This window comes from Oncorhynchus keta, chromosome 31 (genome assembly GCF_023373465.1).
Source record: "Oncorhynchus keta strain PuntledgeMale-10-30-2019 chromosome 31, Oket_V2, whole genome shotgun sequence".
NCBI lineage: Eukaryota > Metazoa > Chordata > Actinopteri > Salmoniformes > Salmonidae > Oncorhynchus > Oncorhynchus keta.
Genome location: NC_068451.1, coordinates 11,617,096 through 11,638,506, shown reverse-complemented (window position 1 = coordinate 11,638,506; position 21,411 = coordinate 11,617,096). Strand labels below are relative to the sequence as shown.

General features: G+C 43.0%; 1 protein-coding gene across 2 annotated transcripts in view; it reads right to left on the bottom strand.

Moving 5' to 3' along the window:
• The window catches only part of LOC118364431 (lamin-A-like), a 30,199-nt gene that overhangs the window by 3,877 nt on the left and 4,911 nt on the right, over positions 1-21,411 (bottom strand). Inside the window, exons 1-7 of one of the 2 annotated variants that reach the window (XM_052489573.1) lie at positions 21,146-21,201; positions 20,585-20,720; positions 18,246-18,628; positions 1,347-1,503; positions 780-905; positions 301-474; positions 81-206 (exon numbers count right to left, since the gene is read on the bottom strand). In XM_052489573.1, the coding sequence (XP_052345533.1) occupies positions 81-206; positions 301-474; positions 780-905; positions 1,347-1,503; positions 18,246-18,628; positions 20,585-20,720; positions 21,146-21,186 (1,143 nt within the window). In that variant the 5' untranslated portion in view covers positions 21,187-21,201. Of the gene's footprint in view, positions 1-80; positions 207-300; positions 475-779; positions 906-1,346; positions 1,504-18,245; positions 18,629-20,584; positions 20,721-21,145; positions 21,202-21,411 lie in introns of those variants that run through there. The other variant, XM_035745960.2, reaches the window with a different exon arrangement.

Genomic DNA, 21,411 nt, shown 5'->3' with positions numbered 1-21,411 from the left:
ACAGCTGTCAGAGCTCCACAGTACGGAGATGTACGGTAGGAGACTTCTGTGATTGCACCCTGTCCACCTGTCAGCCGTACCTGTTTCTGCAGCTGGCTGAGCTGGGAGGACATGCCCTCCATCCGCACGCGGGTCTGCTGCAGCTCCTCGTGAGCCGCCCCCACCAGGGTACTGTTCCTGTCTGCGGAGTGACGGGCGTTCTCCAGCTGAGACACACACACAGAGCCAGAGAGGTTTACTATATTTACTTATAGTCCACGTTTGAGCTGGCAGTGTGGACCAGTGGGTTGTGCTCCCTACCTTGGAGGTGTAGGTCTTCTCGATCTCCTCCTTATAGATGCGGACCTGCTCCTCGTGCTGGGCTCGCAGCTCCATCAGGGCCTCAGCCAGCTTACTCTCGTAATCCTGCTTTGTTCCTGCACTGTCAATCTCCACCATGCGAGACTCGTGCCTGCGCTTGGACTCCCTCAGCTCCTGCAAGGAGATAGACGGTACCGGCATACTTGAGTTATAAGAAGAGGGGGTGAAGAGGTAACCTCATAAAACAGACTGATCTCGGTGTTCCATCAGTCTAGTTTGTAAGGCTAGTGAAGAGGACAGATGAGGAAACAAAAGGGAGAGAAAAAAAAGAGTGAGATAGATAAGGAGGAGCAGATCAGAGGGAGAAAAAGGAAGAGAAAAAAGAAAGTCTGAGGTAAAAAGAGAGGTCAAGGGGAAAAAGGAGCGCTAGTGTAAGAGTGTAAGGTAAAAGAGGGAGAGAGACAGAGAGAGAGCCTCACCTCTCCGTAGATGTTCTTCTGGAACTGCAGTTCTTCCTTGAGGGTCTGCAGGCGGTTCTCAGCGTCCACTCTCCTCAGCATCTCATCCTGAAGCTGCTTCTTAGCATCGCCCAGACCTGTCTCCAGCTAAGGGACAGAGAGTTTAAAGTTTGATGTTCACCTTTAGGGTTCTGTTAGATTAGATCAATTATTAATAATTTGTTGATCTGAAATCGCTAGAGTTATCAAAATCGCTTTAGCGAAGAGGAAGAGGAGCTGCATGTAAGATGTCAAAGCATGACTGGGTGAAACGATAGTTCAATTATGTGACCAGAAGGTGGCGTAGGAATATTATTCATTTCAGAGTTCATTGAGAACGATCCATGGTGATGCACTGACCTTGTTACAGCACTAACCCAAAAGTCATATTCACAGTTGATAGTTCTTTAAAAAGTAACATGTTTTTCTTTATATACACTGGAAGATAAAACATGTTTTTCAATCATATGCAGTTTGAACCCTGTACCTGAGGAGAGAGTATATAGTATGTGTAGAATTCAGAGTTGGCCTTTACCACTAGTCTCTTACCTTGGCTAGCTGGGCCTTTAGGTCCCTGACCTCAGCATCTAGAGAGCGTTTCTCCCCCAGGGCAGTGGACAAAGAGGCATCTTTAGAGTTCAACAGAGCCTCTAGATCCCTCAGCCGGGCCAGAGCTGCCTCTAGGTCCGACTCCTTCTTCCCATTTCTGTTGATACATAGGTAGACAAATATATCAGTTTCCTGTTTCACTAACACGGTCTGTGTTTGGGAAACTTGTTTCTAATGCAGTATGATTACAATAAAGGCTGTTATGCATTTAGGCTCTTACAAAAAGAGTCAAACTGTTTAGTAACCTCTGTACATAAACTTCCCATTGACCAACATTATCCACATAGGTTCAATTCTGGGATGACGTACTCACTACCACTACCTATGAAAGACTCATGAATGCCTTGAGCTGTCCTTAACTGAACTCCCATCATATTGAATAAATTAATTGACAGGGACATAATTGAATCAAGCTCACGTGTTCTAAATAAAAGGCCAACCGGCACTCCTGAGGGAATCTCAGTTAAATCAAACACTGGCTGCAGAGATCCAACTTTTCCCTCAGCACATATCCTGACCACATTCTGCGCATGTGTTTCTTTACCTCTACTTTACACACACATTTTTGTGGTGTGATAATTCTTCAAGTGTTAATGCTGAAACGCCCATGCAGCATCTGCATTCCAACCATTTGAGCTCAATTCAGTTAAATGTTTACATTTGAGTCATTTAGCAGATATTCTTATCCAGAGCAATTAGGGTTAAGTGCCTTAGTCAAAGGCCATCAACAGATTTTTAACCTAGGTCAGCTCAGAGATTCAAAACAGCTACCTTTCGGTTATTGGCCCAACGTACTTCATGGGGATATGCAATTAGATCTTGAGTTATGAAGTTGTCTACAGTGTTGTTTTGAATGATAAACAGTGAGCAGATTCAAGAGCAGATGGTGTTAAACTGTAGCAGAGCCTACTTGTGTATTTTGCCTAGTGGCGCACGCTTTTGAGTTTTGGCCACGAGAGAAAAATGTGGTGGTGTTTTGTCCTTACAGTAACGTTATACTATGCTATTATATTCGGTTATGTAGAATACGATCATTATGTGATCTTGCAGCCATTGATTCAGCTTTGGTCTAACTTTATTAAAACGAGCACTATCCACCAGAGTAGCCTGTTCTCTTCGATTAGAGCAGAGATATGCGCGAAAAGTTGAAAATAAACATGCGCAGAAGCTTCGAGGCTTTCCGGAAATTTGGACCGCAGCCACGGCCTAAATCAAAAACGTTAACATTTGTTAACGTTTGCATGTGTATCAGAACTCTAAAGCAGGCATCAATTTGCCGTAGTGGTAAAAAAAAAAAAAAACTTGGCCCCGGACCGTGGAAAAACTATGTAGCCAAACAGAAGAGGATGGGAAAGTGGTAGCTTGAGCATCATACCAGTTTGGCAAAGGCGCTCATTGAAAGCCGAGCAGCAAATAGATTCCCCGTTATTAAATTTGGCCCTTGCATTTCAATGTTCATGATCACTAATGACGCCCATCTGCTTGGGAGATGGCTTCCAGACGGCTAACCCACCACACCCATGCTCCCCCAGCCACTGCCAGCCTACAATAATCCTCTCTCCTTCCAAATGTATACATGAATTCAATAAAAAGACACAAAATCAGAACCATATGTATACGCCAATATAGCCTACACCAGTACAAGAACACACAAAGTATACAATGGAGTAGAAATATGCTCTGCCACATACAGACTAGACTAGACCTTGTCCCATCTCAGATTTCACAAAGGCCCAGAGAGCACTAATGTTCAGCAGGATGAGTGATTGGACTAACAGTTGGCATCGAACCACATTTACCGGCACCGGCCACCCACACAGCCCCCACCATTTGCATGAAAACAAAGACCCAACACAGCATCCTTCATGCACAGGAACACAAACACCCATACATATATTACAGTGATAATGGACAAGATCCAGCAATTAAAATGTAGAGGCATATTAGTCTGAAGGGTCCATTTAAAAACATAGTCTGCATATTTAATCAATAATAGCTTAGCTATACATGTGGCAGTAAACTGCCTACTCTGATCTGAATTAATTCAACCATTATTCTTGATTTCTAGAGGCTTAAAAAAACTCTACCCCAGTCTACATTTGATTTGATCTAGATTTGATTACTCGTTAGACTTTATGACAGACACTGGGGTCATATTTAGCTTATTTTCCACCTGTGTGGATGGAGAGGACCAGTCTAACAGCTTGTACTGATAAGCCTGACAGACAGAGAAACACAGGAGAGCTCAGTGGGATGGAAACAAGGAGTCATGTGAGGAATGTGCTGGTACTGTTGCCGGACAAGGCCAGGCAGAAGTGAGGAGGGCATGAGACAAGGTAGTGTGAAGACATGTCCCACTAAATAGCAACCTCTCAACCAAAAACAAGCAAATCAAGGTGGACAGCTTAGTGACTGGGGACAAATGAAACAGCAGTTACTCTACTGTTATTGTCTTTTTTACAACCTACGTTCAACAATATTTGTTACGTTTAACCACCTTTGGTGGGGCCAAGTTCCCTCTGGCTTATAGCCTAACTGTGGCCTTAATCAAGTTCTCACTGTTCCAATGGTTGGGAGGGTGTTTGTGTGGAATATTTTATAATAGTAATTTAAATATAATAGACATGGGAGAACCCAGAATAACCCAACGTAGGGCTGTTAGTCCTGTGTTATGAGGCATGAGTGTGAGTTTATGTGTCTGCATGTGTGTTTAGCCCAACTTGCACACTGAGTTGGAACAGTAAAGCACTTGTGTCCAGACATTCAGTGTTTAAATAAGACATGTAAACATTTCATGCTGGGGCTACATTAATGCCTCCAGAACTGTAGCTTGTGTGTGGGTGGTGGGCCATTTATTATGACTAAATTGGCTATGTGGATCAGCTCTGGTACTGAACCTATGGTGATATAGAATGTAAATAATAAGCATGTATATGATATTATCTCGTGAATGGCTGGTAGCTCCCGAGTGGCGCAGCAGTCTATGGCACTGCATCTCCACGCTAGAGGCGTCACTACAGACCCTGGTTCGATTCCAGGCTGTATCACAATCCGGTTGTGTTTGGGAGTCCCATAGGGCGGCGCACAATTGGCACTGTGTCGTCCCTGTTAGGGTTTGGCCGTCATTGTAAGTAAGAATTTGTTCTCAACTGGCTTGCCTAGTTAAATATAAAAAGGGTAACATCAAATGGCTATAAGATGATATAGGACATAGTAATACAGGCAGCCTGGCTGTGATGACATAGAATGTGAATGACCTGAGTATGGCAATATTGGGTGTGATGTGTGTCAGTAACTTTGTTCATCAGGTGTAGTGCTGAGGATATAGGTGATAATGAATATGAATGGCATTGTTGATCTGCTCTAGTGTTGAGGATATGGATGCCTGTGTATCCATAACTGCCAGTAAGCCTGCAATGCCTTTGTTTGCTCCAGGATGTCGACTTAACGGAATGCATGACCTGGCTGAACGTCATGCCTGAGAGCGTGAATGTGTGTGTGCAAACTGAATACATTTGTAGAGCAAAATGTACTTTTAAAAAAGTTTACATTTGAATCCATCCAAACTTGGACCCCACCTCAGAAACCGGTGTGGATGGAAGTCTGTTTATCAAAACAGCATGTGTTGGATGTGGACAGTTTATGCAACTGAATTTTAGGGGATAAAATAACCAAACCGGTGTACTGTATTTATAGCATAGTTCAATTGTCACAATTAATCACAGGACATTGATCCGGGGCATCTAGAGACCATGTAAAGAAAAGGAGTTAAGGAAGCCTACAGTTAACGGTCTATTTAGATAAGAGAAATAGTCGATGATGCTTCAAAAACACACAGTAGCCCGACTGTTTCTCTTGTGCACATTACTGTTGTGATAATCTTGGTTACCCAGAAGTAAAATTATCTTGCGAAAGTTGGCCAATTCCTGTTTTACTTCTGGGGGGAATGGCGTTAACAAATTGTGATTATCTTTGTGCAAAGGAAGGAAGCAAAGTTTCCTCCCTTGGAAATGGAAACTCTCGGCCAAACCCCTGCCTTCCACTAATTCCCCCAGTGTTAATCATGGCCAAAATGCGCATTTTATATTTCATGAATTTTTACAGAGAGACAATTTGACTTTGTGGCTGTGTAATCTAGTGGAAACCAGTTATCATCCACACATGAGCTTGAAAAATCGACCACACCAGTTTAAGCACCGCCGTCACCCAATCCTGATTCGTCCAAGTAATCAACGACGAAAACCACAAACCAGGAACTGCTGCTGCTCGTAATCAAATAATTCTGTGAGCCTTGACAGATTCCTGCAGTTTCATCTGTCCACCAGAGATTACTGTTGTGACAACAGTGTTATATCAAAGCTCACACAACTTTAAAAGAGGGCAAAGGACAAAGAGCCGTCTCAAAACGTTTTCCAGTTTACATAGTGAGCAGCAGAGCTACTGCCGAATGACAGTTTAGTGAGAGAGAGAGGGAGAAAGAAAGGTGTAGAGAGAGAGAGAAAAGGGGAGGAATAATAAAATGGAGGAATGTGTTGGTTCAGCCTCCACTCTTGGGTGACTCACTGCTATCTTTGTCCACCTCATTCCTCCACTCTTGGGTGACTCACTGCTATCTTTGTCCACCTCATTGACGACAATGGAGCGAGCCCACCCCCAAAAAAACTAAACTACGGAAAACCCACAACCTGGCTATTTTGCTGTGCCGTTGCTATGACAGCAGAGGCCTACTCATCTAAAGTATGGCATTTCCCCACATTTTGGATATAATGGACAAACACGTAGAATTTCACTGCCGATGCTTACTTTGAGCATATTTCAGAGCTAAACTCAATCGAAAAAGTTTCCTCCCTCATAGGCCTATTTCGAAAAGCTTTCCTGTTAGGCTCCTGGTGGAAAATCTAGCCTATAATTACTACAATATGACAGATGCATCATGCGGGACCCACAAAGTCTTAAAGTATTTTAATGTCCTGGCAGCAGTAGTACCTAAATAATGATTCACTATGAAGACCAGCCAGAAACCAGAGAACGTATCTGTTTCCCATGAAGTTGATGTTAAACAGATCATTCATTGTATGTACTCTAAATCATATTTTAAAGGGTAGGAAGCATATGAACAATACTAGACACTTCATTTTAACCAGGGATACATATAGTTCACATCCAAATGACGTTTTACACAAATACTACAGCGGCATGATTATAGACAACTATGAACGCTCCTATACTCTGTGTGTGTGTGTGTGTCCGCACCCATCCTCTGGTCCCCTCATACTACCACACCCACTTTCTGACTCTCACACACACACACACACACACACACACACTAAATTACTTGCCCAGTTCCCCGACCTTGTAAACACAGCCATTTCCCTATCAGTGCAGGCTAACAGTGCACTGTAGTGAGGCAGTCAACACTAAATCACCCCACTAATGGGAAAGGCCAAATCTCAATGGAGTCACACAGTCAATCAGGCAGTGCAAAAGGCCCTCTGGCCTCTCTGTGCTATTAGGGGGTCTGTTAGGAATGAGAATGTAATCCCCCCCCTCCCGTGTTACTACACAGTCTTCCACTGCACAGAGTTGTAATGGTTGATTGATCTTATTGGTACGGTGCGCAACTAAGGAACGACACCCCGCCCGTCTGGCTGGCATGTGTGAACACGTGTGGGTGGGTTTCCTTGGAAGTTGGAAATTACAAGGGGTCCTCCGTCCCTAAAGAAGATCTTTGGGCTCCCATCCCTATTAATAGCTATCCTTCACAATCCCATTTTCCCAATACCAAAGTGGTAAGTTTAGGACACAGAGAGCCTAGAGGGGAAAAGGCTGTTGAATAATGGGGTCTTAGTGCAAACAAGGTCCAGAAATAGCAGTAGAGAGTTTTTCCAAGACCAACAGCCAGACTACACAATGTGTCAGAGTTTCAGGAGAATGCTGAAAACAGCATTGATTAAATGAAAAAATGTGCGGTTCATATTTAAAGTTAAGTATTCAGACCGTGGATTGGTTCAACTTACTTCTGTACTGATTCAACAAAATGTTTAAGTATGTCATGTATTATTTCAACTAAAAGGTTGTTTATGTGAACATCATTTAGAAGCACTGTTAAGAGGACATGGAGATCTCTGACATTAAAAGAAAATATTATAATCCAAAGTACAGGCTGGCACATGATCATGTCTCTTCTGGGATCAAAACACAATGGAAAGGATTGTTTTCATTCCGTGTGTGTGTGTGTGTGTGTGTGTGTGTGTGTGTGTGTGTGTGTGTGTGTGTGTGTGTGTGTGAGAGAGAGATAAATCACAAGGGGAAAACAACCCAGCCATAGCCAGAAGCCACCCACTCACCACATCCATATGGGCAGATGGGAATAGAGTTCCTAGTGTTTCACCACCAGCATCATGGTGCTCAAGACTGCCATCTTCCTATGTGTTTCAAATAGACAAGCAGTGTGGGGGGTTACAGTGGGGAGGCCATAAACAGCCTACACATGGGTCATGCTCAGTAGGTACAAAAAGTTTTGAAACAGAAAACTAGCCCCCCTCCCCACATCAAAATGTTTTTTTTCCCCCTTGTCATGTCTATTGAACATGACCCTGCTTTTTGCCTCCCATAATATCCCCATTCAAACACATGGCCAGCAATGACCAAAAGAAAGCATCTCTCCCCCAGATAAAGCTTTTTATGTAGCTCTGGCTCTGTGTGTACGTGACACAGGCCTGGTTCCACTTTTAATGATTAGTTAGTGATTCACCATGACATGAGTCAGAAGCCTGCTGAATGAAAGGGCACCATGTTGGCATAAAAGCTAGCTATTGTTTGATTGTCTAGCCCCGATAAGGTAGAGAACACAGGTTAGCCAGTTTGTCCTTGTCTATTACCACTTGTAACACTCATTTTATAATACTTCAACTGTCAGGAGTGTTACCGACACACAGAAAGTGATGTAGCTATGTAAATCAATTCTTACAGCTCTAAATGTATTTTAAACCTGTAGTAGCCTGTATCACCTATGAGCTTTAGTCAAATTTCAGACGATAACACTAATGAAATGAATTGAGATTGCTTGGAATCAAACTACTGCATACTGACAAAGTTTAAATACATTTTAACCTTGGTAGAACATACGCTCCATGTAGATGAACAGCAAACAGTGTGTGACTGGCTTTGACAGAGCAAACAGAGTCAGTGGGGACAGAGCTTAACTGATCTGAGGCCAAGTGGGGTGGAGTGTGTCGTCGTCGTCCCCACACCCCACCGAAATCTGGTTGGCCACACCAATGGCCCCCTCAGAGATCTGATCGGTCTTCTCTGAAAATATATTGACATGACGGGCACCGAGCATCTCACCGGAAAAAGCATCCGAGCAAGCGAAACAGCACCCCTCTGTCTTAGTATGTGTAGCCCATGTATCTGATCTTGTCTGGCCAAAAAGAGTATGACATGTCCATACAGCATCAGATACATGGGCTACAGATACGAAGACAGAGGGGCGCTGTTCGCCTCGCTTTCGATGCTTTCTCTGGTGAATTGAGGGAAAATTATGAAAGACCGTTAGACACAAATGAGAAATCATTTTAAAAGTGTTTCTTTTTTTAAATTGTTCATTTTTGGAGACTTTGTAGGCTGAATGTCATTACACTTATGGCGTTTGTAAGATCCCTTTCCATTCAAATGGTGGCTGCACAGTGCACTGTTCGGATGCTGGACTTGGAGTAGACAAACATGTGCAGGTAACCTACTTGACCTACTTTTTGATGCGATTTGTTTACCAATCAGGTGATAACATCAGACCGGTTGTGTTCATGACACATTAAAAGGGAATATTTATACAGTTAATTTACTATAAAGCTGATAAAAACACATTTGTGCACACACAAGAACACATAGGAGGTCGCTTAAGAAAAAAAGACACCCCACTGAATGTCACGTTATAAATTTGCTCTCTGGATGTCACTTTCAAGTGAATTTACTGCTGTATGCTGCTCTTCTATAAAATCCTGACCTCAAATGCAAACACTTTTGGAATTGATTTATTTGAACAAGGACATGTACCAAACTTGAGCATTTAATATGTGTTGAACCATTATCATTGACATTTGTACAACCCCCCTCCAAAGAAAAAATATACAAATCAGGTTCAAAATGGTATGATCCCCCTAAACTGGGTCTGTGTCCCACCTTGGCCACCCCATTCAAAATGTTCTGAGCACGCCACTGAACAGATTCAGAGCTTAACTGATCGGAGGCCAATTACCCCATGCAGCTGCATTGAGTTACAATGAAAGCTCTGCTGTGGTGCCATGTGAATAGATGGGGAGTGGTGCTAACGTTAGCATTATGGAACTAATACAGCAGACTGTGTGGCGCCTAATAGGAGGAGCAGTGTTAGCTTTAACATTCTTTAGCCTATTCTAGCCAATGGGAATATGTCTGTAACAGCACCCAACGGTTAGATGCACTATACAGAAATCGCGCCACCATTTCCTGGTTGCTAAAATTCGAATAGTTTGCTTAATTTCAGTTTGTGACAAAACAAGCAAGTACAGTGCCTTGCGAAAGTATTCGGCCCCCTTGAACTTTGCGACCTTTTGCCACATTTCAGGCTTCAAACAAAGATATAAAAATGTATTTTTTTGTGAAGAATCAACAACAAGTGGGACACAATCATGAAGTGGAACGACATTTATTGGATATTTCAAACTTTTTTAACAAATCAAAAACTGAAAAATTGGGCGTGCAAAATTATTCAGCCCCCTTAAGTTAATAATAATTGTAGCGCCACCTTTTGCTGCGATTACAGCTGTAAGTCGCTTGGGGTATGTCTCTATCAGTTTTGCACATCGAGAGACTGAAATGTTTTCCCATTTCTCCTTGCAAAACAGCTCGAGCTCAGTGAGGTTGGATGGAGAGCATTTGTGAACAGCAGTTTTCAGTTCTTTCCACAGATTCTCGATTGGATTCAGGTCTGGACTTTTGACTTGGCCATTCTAACACCTGGATATGTTTATTTTTGAACCATTCCATTGTAGATTTTGCTTTATGTTTTGGATCATTGTCTTGTTGGAAGGCAAATCTCCGTCCCAGTCTCAGGTCTTTTGCAGACTCCATCAGGTTCTCTTCCAGAATGGTCCTGTATTTGGCTCCATCCATCTTCCCATCAATTTTAACTTCTTCCCTGTCCCTGCTGAAGAAAAGCAGGCCCAAACCATGATGCTGCCACCACCATGTTTGACAGTGGGGATGGTGTGTTCAGGGTGTTGCTTTTACGCCAAACATAACGTTTTGCATTGTTGCCAAAAAGTTCAATTTTGGTTTCATCTGACCAGAGCACCTTCTTCCACATGTTTGGTGTGTCTCCCAGGTGGCTTGTGGCAAACTTTAAACAACAGTTTTTATGGATATCTTTAAGAAATGGCTTTCTTCTTGCCACTCTTCCATAAAGGCCAGATTTGTGCAATATACGACTGATTGTTGTCCTATGGACAGAGTCTCCCACCTCAGCTGTAGATCTCTGCAGTTCATCCAGAGTGATCACGGGCCTCTTGGCTGCATCTCTGATCAGTCTTCTCCTTGTATGAGCTGAAAGTTTAGAAGGACGGCCAGTTCTTGGTAGATTTGCAGTGGTCTGACACTCCTTCGATTTCAATATTATCGCTTGCACAGTGCTCCTTGGGATGTTTAAAGCTTGGGAAATCTTTTTGTATCCAAATCCGGCTTTAAACTTCTTCACAACAGTATCTCGGACCTGCCTGGTGTGTTCCTTGTTCTTCATGATGCTCTCTGCGCTTTTAAGGGACCTCTGAGACCATCACAGTGCAGGTGCATTTATACGGAGACTTGATTACACACAGGTGTATTGTATTTATCATCATTAGTCATTTAGGTCAACATTGGATCATTCAGAGATCCTCACTGAACTTCTGGAGAGAGTTTGCTGCACTGAAAGTAAAGGGGCTGAATAATTTTGCACGCCCAATTTTTCAGTTTTTGATTTGTTAAAAAAGTTTGAAATATCCAATAAATGTCGTTCCACTTCATGATTGTGTCCCACTTGTTGTTGATTCTTCACAAAAAAATACAGTTTTATATCTTTATGTTTGAAGACTGAAATGTGGCAAAAGGTCGCAAAGTTCAAGGGGGCCGAATACTTTCGCAAGGCACTGTATAGTGTAGAGAATCATTGTACCATCTAAATTGCTGTGAAATATATTTTTCATAACCAAAAATATTGCATTTTCAGCTGTTGGAAGCTGGTGTGCAAAACCGAAAAGTAAACTTTGCAAAAACTAAACTTAAGAACAGGAAGCATAGAAGTAGTGCATAGAACAGCTCTACCGCTTCTTAGACTTACTTTCAACGAGAATGACAGATCTATAACCCACATTTCTATGTGAATTTGGTCAAGTCGCCCAAAAAGTTACATAATCCATCTTTGCAAGTGTTCACTAAGGAAATGTTTACTGACGTTTACATACCGTAATGCAGAAGGGAACTAGTCTATAACAGTGCATCGGACAACATTGGCCTGCACCTGGTTACACATCACAATCCTTTGAAAGCTTGGCTTGTATAGGCTCCAGTAAACAAGAGTGATGTTTAGTGACACAAAATGCTAAACATCTGGAGGTCTTCCTGAATGTTCAAAATGCTCCATGCAAAACATCAAACTCTGTTGAAGGAAATGAAAACGCTTCAGACATATTGATCATCTCAAATGTACTTTGAGCATTCAGAGTTGTGGTAATCCACTGGCAGTTACATTACTGATCAGATAAGAACATTTGGGGGTCGCATCCACTTCATCCACTACCAAATGGGAACTTCCCAGTGTGTTGTGTGTGTAACTTACTTTGAGGTGAGTGTGTGTGTTTTAATTTGGGTACATACAATGTGTGTGTCTAAGTATGATGTGTGTTCGTGTGGAGTGAGCCTGTGTGCAGAGGCCCAGCATCTTAAAGTGATTTACCCTGTTAGAGAGCGGATGACTCATTCAGCTTGGCTGGGTATTGAAAAGAATCAAAGTGCTATGGAAACTCTTATCCATACACACACACTCGTTCCAGCCCGCCAATGCCTTCTCCGAACACAGTACTGGTCTACTGAAAGTCCAAACACTACTCTTTAATTATCAAAACTCAGCCCAACAAAGAGAGCTCTATATAGCAGACATCACATGTACAGTCTTAGCACATGTGTTTTCCATTGCCATGTACTTTGTTAGGGCCAGTGGAGTGAGTAGCCACGAGACTAGGCTAGGTATACTCCCACTTGCCCCACTCACGCCTTTGGAGACCCCTAGAGCCTAGGGAACACTAAGTTGAAAGACAAAACTATGTATGAGAATAGCCATCAATTGTAGAACCTTTCATATCAGACTTAATATTAACAACATTCCATGTTTTATAACTACAGCCACTGGAAGTCAGCCTTCAAGCTCCCTATTCATAACTAATCAATAAACTAGTTGAACAGCTGCTGAACTAACTACTAATGACACAGTAAACACTTGTAAAATGCTCTCAATGGGGCGGCAGGATAGCCTAGTGGTTAGAGCGTTGAGCCAGTAACCAAAAGTTTGCTGGATCAAATCCCCAACCAGAACTGTCGTTCTGCCCCTGAACAAGGCAGTTAACCTAGGCCGTCATTGTAAATAAGAATTTGTTCTTAACGGACTTGCCTAGTTAATTAAAAGGTGCAATTCTTTAAATAAAAATAATCAACGACATGAAAACTGGCTGTTCATTTATTTATTTTAACTAGGCAAGTCAGTTAAGAACAAATTCTTATTTTCAATGACAGCCTAGGAACAGTGGGTTAACTGCCTGTTCAGGGGCAGAACGACAGACTTGCCAGCTCGGGAGTTTTGAACTTGCAACCTTCCGGTTGCTAGTCCAACACTAACCACTAGGCTACCCTGCCACCCCAAAATGACAAACAATGTTTCTATAACACATTTTTTAAATATACTTAAACATTTCAATAATCCTGAACCTGTCTCTCTAATAGCAGGTCACAGAACACGTTTCATTTGTGGCCTACACACCGTTGTGGCTAAAATAAAGTGTGCCACCCAAATCCAGGGAGCCTGTGGTCCAGACAGACTTGGTTCTGTATAACTTGAGAAGGTCACACTGTGTCACATGATACAGGCTGAGGTCATGCTGGTAGAATGACGCTGCCCTCGAGGGAGTTTTCCAATAGAATAGAGATCCAAACCTCCTGGGAGAAGCTGTAGTATAATAAACTGGTACACATTTCGTCCCCGAGGAAAACGAAAAGGCTGCACACACTGCTGAGTTTCTATCTGTTCCATGAAGAGCGAGCGCTTTAGAAACCAAATATTGATTCTTTGTGCCTCACGAACTGTAGCAAAGATGGATTCTATGTTGAATAAGACATTTTTCTTATATTCAATTCAAGTTATTTTCTGCACAATTAAGGATGGGCACCAACTATTGCTTTCTCTGAGGTGTACTTCTATTGTGAACTTTAAACATTCATATCCAGAGGGATTGAGCCAAAAGCCTTTATTGAGAGGTTGTCTGAGTGCAGAAACAGAGTATTTGAACAGCTTTGATAAATCATCATTCATTGGTGGGGAGAGGATGTTTGCTCTTGTCCATTTTAAAGGGAGAGTGACTTAACTCAAACACTTTAGCATAACAAATGGACTTCAATGGGTTCCTCCTGTCGTCCAGCTGTGTGTCAGCCCGGCAGAACATTCACATGATTAAATGGAAGTAGAGTGCAGTAGACGTCAGCGAATTGTTTAGAGTTTCCCTAAGCTAAAAGTAGCCGTACAGCCCTTGGTTACTAGTGGTAACCAAACTATGTGTTTATAAAATATTTGGGCCTACAAATAGACCACTTAGCCTCCTTGTATTACCATCCTTGTGGGTACCGGAAGTCCCCAAAAGGACAGTAAAACAAGGTAAATTCTCCCCACCAGGACAAAGGCTATTTGAAGCTTTATGGGTTAGGTTTAGGGTTGCGGGTTAAGGTTAGGTTTAGAGAAAATAGGATTTTGAATGGAAATCTATTTTAGGTCCCCACAAATATAGTAAAACATATGCTGTGTGTGCGAGCACGAGTGCAGAAATGAAACTGAGACAAAAACTTTCTTAATGAAGGAAATGTGTTCATGCTATATGATAAGTGTACTTCCTGCTGTGTTCTCTGATAGCTCCAAAGTGCTACAAGTTGGCATGGCAGCCACTCCAACACAAAATATATTACAGTAAATAAAGAAGCCAAACGACTTCATATTAGATTTTCCATCATTCAGGTCATTGGAATGAAATGGTTAAAAGAGGAAATACGTTGGGAAACTTCACACTGCAACCATATTAATTCTAATGAACATTTATCCTGCATACCGTACCCTCAATAAACAGAAAAAACATCTACGTGTGTTAGAAGATGTTATCTGTCCTGTCCCACCATTAGCTACACTTATCTGTTACTCTTTGCCAACAGGTGTTACACACAGCAACCTTGGAAAAGAGTCTGGAAATGGGAGTGGGTTTTGACTTTTGAACTCCCTCAATGATCTAGCCCATTCCACCACCTTTGATCCCGAATGCCTACAACTCAGACCATAAAAATAATTGTTCTACAGTTTGCAATAGATTAGCGAACCATCTTTACTTCCAGGGAGTGAAAGTCAAAAAGCAATAGGTTTTGACAATATAATTCAGTGGCATTTTTCAACAGGTGAACCAACAATAAGATCTAGAAAGAACACCGTATCTGCAGAGCTTGCATGGGTCTCCCTGTATATTGTCAACACAAAGCAGCCTATTCATCGTCTGGATGGGGAGACAAGGGATTGTCCTGCCAATGACGACCAGGAGCAGGTTCCCCCACACATGCTCCTATTTCACAGCCACAGATGGAAGGCACTGTGGCATGAGACTAGCATCCACCGCCCCTCTTAGGTTCCAGAGGAGGAGCATCCACAGTGGATAAGTAGACCTTGACGAATGTGGGAGTGTGGGCCAAGCCTTGGGGCTCATGTTGAAGCTTAGCAAATCATATTGCAGCATAGCAGCGTCTTAGGTGGGTAGTCAATATTTTTAGGCTAGCCCGCTTGTGTTCTAGCCTAGCGATTCTTACTCTATCCTAACAGTGGAAAATGCTTTAGCCAAATAAGGTTTGTTTTTATCCCCCCTGGCAAATCATGTACAAGCTAGACTGGGTTGTAGACGAGCAGTTTACATCCTAGTAGCCCAATGGCGATGGTCTGTCCTCAGGGGAGTTGCATGTGTCTGTTGCGACAAAGACGACTGTGTGGCGTGGCCCAATGGCATGTCTAAGAACAGGTGTGTATAGTCACAGGCCATGGTAAGTGACAGTTACATCTGCTGCAGCACACTACAAAACAGGGCTAGAGGGCTTGGCACTGTATAATGTAGGGCCTACAGTAATGGGGTATTATAATATTTTAATGACTAAGAATATTGTTGAAAGGGACATGCACACTTTATTTGTTGGGACGGTATACTGCTCTGTCTCTGATAAGAAAGTTACATTTACTTGCAAGTCCTCATAGGGCACCAGCCAAAGGTAATAACATGGTGTTGATAGGGAACTAGATGATACGTATGAACTATTAATAAAGATGGCTCGCTGCTCTGCCCCAGAAATCCAGACCTAAAGAAAGGCCACAGCCAGCAGCTCCCTTCCCACAATCAAGGCCCTGAAAAACCTCTGAGTCACCACCCTGTCACACGCCCATGCCAAGACTCCCCAGCTGCCATGGCAACCAAACACTGGCAAACACACCGGCTGCAGCGTAAGAGACCGAGGCTGCCCACGCAGGCCTGAGAGATACATTTCCACCACACGTGCAACAAATGATTGGTTTCCAACGGAAGTTATAGGCGCTGTTGCTATTCTTCACTCAGCTAGGGACCTTACGGCACAATGGGAAAGAGAATTTAAGTGAACTGTAAAATTCCATTCACTCACCAAACAGACTTGGTTTTTAAAGAGAGTCACTACTCCTCAGACAGCCCAACTCACTCAACACAAGACCCAGAAGTCCACACCCTGACCAAGGTCGGCACTCAAACACAAACCCACCCCAGAGCCACACCCTCACCTGCAACGTTGGGCACACCAAACACTGTACATTCCATCTTGACAGATTCAATTAATGTTTGCAGTGTAACATTAACCCAGTGAAAACACAATGGCACTATGGTTGAACAAGTAAGACTCCACCCTCACGTCTCTGTACAGACACCATTGCTTCAACATTGCAATTGCACAGTGTTGAAAACCAGAGTCATGCCAATGAGAAGCTGTTGAAGACCGTGTTTGCATAGCTTAAAATATTCCTATTCTCTGTTTGCTACTCCCTGCGGAGGGAAGCCCCATGCATAAACGAGGGTACATTAAATACGTTTTTTTTTAAATAGTAAAATAACAAGTAAATACAACTAACACTTTCAACTGTCTTTCATTTTCTCAGACACACTGCAAACCGATTTGCACTTTGGCAAGATATTCAAACATTCCTGTGGAGTCATTGCAGGCCGTTGCCTGCTCGTAGGAGAGAGAGCGAGCGAGAGATGTGAGCTATTGTCTAGTCTGTGGGCACATTTACCCACTTAACTCTGGTAGACAGATCCCTTTAACATTCTCCCAAAGGTCTAAGTCTAACCTACCCAGCCAGTTCCGATGGCTCAGTTGGTTGGAGAATGGTGCCAACACCAGAGTTTGGATTAAAGCATATTTTATCTTAACCTGGAAACCTGCTTACAGGCTTTGATTGAAATGCGCTGTGTAATAATGCATTGCATGCATGGGATTGTGGGAGGGTTGACTGACATTACACTCGTATGTCAAGCTAAACAGAGCGAGCTGTTTGTCAGGGCGTGGCCCCGTGGCTGGGCCCTTTGTCATTACCATGTAGGGGAATAGAGTATTACTACCCAACCTGCTGAAAACCACCAGGAATGTACACAACTAATGTCAGGCATGTCGCTCTCCACACCTCTAAAGGATTTTAGAAGTCGGAGTTTAAGGTAGTGTGCATTCTGGTGCAAAATGGATGTTGCATCACCCAGGTGTGGATTAGAAGCACTACCACTCACATCCTCAGTGGCAAACTGCCTTGGAATTAAAGGTTGCAATGGGTTAAATTCAATTATTTATTAGTAAAGGCTTATCTGACCAACGCTCTGACAAATGTGCCAGCATACTAGGTATCCAGTCCAGGGTGAAAATGGTTTCAGGGCTGGTGTACTTATGGTTTGGAAGAGAAAGAGGAACATGATGTAGTAGTGGAAATCTACTTAATTGAGAATGACTGGAGTGAAGGACTGGAGTAAGAGCAGACCTGCACTGGTTGATGAGTCAGAGTCAGTACAGGGAAATAACGTCACCACAAATTAGGTATAATGAAATGAGATGGTGTCTCGTCCTCTGGTTTGCATATGCCCCTCCCTATCATCATATAGGAGGTTGTAGGCAGTTAAATGTGTGTCAGTGAGATTACATGCTGAATCACAATCACTTTTAGACTAAATTAATTAGCCACTTGGCCAAAACCCAATGTGTCCCTCAGCCAGACACTTACAACAGGGAGCATGACAATAGACTAACTTTATGACACCACAATTTGATACAGGATTACCCATAAACCTCCTGCCTTTCTGTCCCCATCCCAGGGTTTCCCCTAATAATACTCCTGCAAACCCATCTTTGCTAGCTCTCTTGCCCCACACCTAGAACATTTGGCCTCAATTCAACTGAACATTTGTTTTTGCAGCCTTTACATGCTGCCTACAAAAAAAATGACCTAAACCCTGCCAACCCAATGTGTCCTACCTGACTTTGAGCTCCTTGTAATCCTCCTTGACTTTGCCTAGCTCCAGCTGCAGTCGGGCGCGCTCCTTGGCCACCGAGTCGAGGGTCTTGCGGGCGTCGGCAAGCTCCGTCTCATAGGCCACCTTCATGCCCGTCACCTCACGGCTGATCTCGGTCTCGGACTCGGTGATGCGCAGCCGCAGCCCAGCATTCTCTATCTCCAGCGAGCGCACCTTGTCGATGTAGACGGCCAGCCGGTCGTTGAGGTTGCACAGGTCGTCCTTCTCCTGCAGGCGAGAGATGCGGGTTGGGGAGAGTGGGGTGGCAGTCCCACCGCGGCTGGCTCGTTTCTGACCCGGAGATTCCATAGTGGACATCCAGCAGGTGGTTGGCTGGGAGACAGGCTGTGGAGGGAAGGATTAATTAGTTAATCAACATCTGATACAGCAAATGTTAGAACAAGTATAGCGAAGCCTGAGGGAGGAACCATGCGAGTTAGCATGTGCCAAAATAGAAAATAGTAAAGGAGGAGGGGGTTGGGGCTTAGGCGTATAACAGCTACGCATCTCTCTCACCATCAGAGAAGCCCTACTAAAAATGCTGATTGGGTGGTTAAGCAACTTTAGCTCTCTCCTGAGCATGTCTAATTCCCACCGTCTGGCGTCTGCAGTGAACAGGCAATTAGACAATTTTGATAACACACAAAATATGTATTCAAGAACTACAGAAGCATACAAAACAATGAACAAACATTACACAAGCAAAGAATATCTGCATCATCTCCCTTGTCCGCCAACTGCTTGTTGAGACAGAGTGAAGAAGTACTAACAGCCTGCTAATTATGCCAGAGTCACTAATTCGGAGAAATGTGTCCGATGGTTGTCTCCCTCCACTTACATTCGGCTTGCCTAAATCTCAGTCATTACACCATGGCCTTGACTCACTACATAAACAAACACAGCAGGATGCCCTGATTACTAGCTGAGATTCCACTCTGGAACTTTGATATCGCAGTAGATTAAATTATGTTTCCACAATATATTGACAATTAGCAATACAAAAAATTATATATATTTTCAATATCCATGTTTATATTTGTCAATATTAAAAAATTAATGTTAAAAATAAATATTGAAATCTAAATACTACTCCTATTACAGAGCACGCTGTAAAGCTTCTTATGCCACCAATTCTTGCTTTGTAGCATCTACAGATTAAACATTATGTAGTCTTAAAGGAGGCCTTGGTATGCCCGAAATGTCATAAATATGCCAACGTTGACTAATTATTTCTCAATTATGCTTTTAGATACACATTTTAAATACACACTGAATGTACCAAACATTAGGAACACCTTCCTAATACTCCACCCCCTTTAGCCCTCAGAACAGCCTCAAATCTTCGGGGCACAGACGCTACAAGGTGTTGAAAGCGTTCCACAGGGATGCTGGCCCATGTCGACTCCAATGGTGCCGACAGTTGTGTCAAGTTGGCTGGAAGTCCTTTGGTTGGTGGGCCGTTCTTGATACACACGGGAAACTTGAGAGTGAAAAGCCCAGCAGTGTTCCAGTTTGACACACACAAACCGGTGCGCCTGGCACCTACTACCATACCCTATTCAAAGGAACTTAAATAATGCTCTTGCCTATTCACCCTCTGAATGGCACACATACACAATCCATACCTCAATTGTCTCTAGGCTTAAAAATCCATCTTTGACTCATCTTCTCCCCTTCAACTGCCCTGATTGAAGTGGATGTAACAGGTTTCATCAATAATGGATTATAGCTTTGACCCGGTCAGTCAGTCATAGAAAGAGCAGGTGTTCCTAATGTTTTGTACACTCATTGTACGTTAACAATCCTTCTTCCAAAGGACTGTTGTATGAATTTCATTTTGAGAAAATCCCCAAAAGCGTGGTCTTTTTTGTCTGGGTTTTGTGAGGAATCACTCAGATGTAATCTATTTCATTACTTGTGCAATGATACAGCATTTATGATAAATAAGTAACTGATGAATGTGAACACCTTAGCACTACATATAATGCACATGTGTCAAGCCCTTTCCATAGATAATGAGGTACTTTTGGAAAGAGTAACTACTACATTACTTTCCCCAATAACCATGCATTAGAGTAACTTACACTGAATGACTTATATACTTTGAAAAGGTCACAGCCGAGTTGTTATCCTACACCCCCAACCGGTCAACAACGAAAGTGAAATGAAATTTGAACTGTACACTGTAGCCGTCAAGATCAATGTACAAGCAGGAACCTATTCTCACATCTCTGTTAGTGTGGGCTGACATTCACAACTGTCAGTCAAAGTGCAACCAGAGCCAAAACGTCTTTACCTTACCTTAGTGAGAGTGTGAGGTTGTGAGTGGAAGCCTCCTGGTGGAGCAGTGTGTGTGTCTGCACAGCCGGACCTCTCTGGAAGTTCAGCTGCCGCTGTGTGTTGTAGATAGGTGTTCTTCTCTGGGTCTGAGGTGCCCCTGTGGAGTATAGGGAGGAGGATCAGTGCTGTCTGTGTGCCTTTGGCTCACGCTCTGGAATGGCTGCGTCACAGTCTCTCCCTGCACATGTATCGCTGAAGAGAGAAAGAGAGCGGGAAGTAGGGAGAGGGTGGGGCAAGGAGGAGCCAGGCTGGACTAATACAGATAGAGCCCACACACAACACAGCAACTACTTAGCTCCCTGGTGTCTCTCTCTCTTACTCTCTTTTCCTTTCTCTTTCATTCACAGTGGGCTCACAGACACAGTGATCCCAACTGCTTGGACATGTGGCCTGTCAGTGAAAGCTCCACTTTCAAGTGCAAACAGACAGAGAAAAATGGTTGGATGGAAAATCCGTCCTGATCCATTCTTTAACTGTATGGAGCTGTACAAATTTGTCTAGTCTGTAATTGCAAATCATCACCTTACTGTCAGCTCACAAAAAAAATATTTAGTTTGCACCATTTTTTAAAATCAAAAGACAAAAAATCCCCAAGAAAATAGTCTATGTTACTGCTATATTTCCAATGAAGGGTACAGCACAGTACAGCAATACAGTAATTCCCATAGGTCATCTTCAAGCTCCCAGGTCTCTTTATCATCTCTGCTCGAAGATGGATCTTGTATTTATTGCCTCGGGGTGGAGTTAATGAAAGAACAGGTCCAATCAAGTCCAATGTCAGGAGGTGA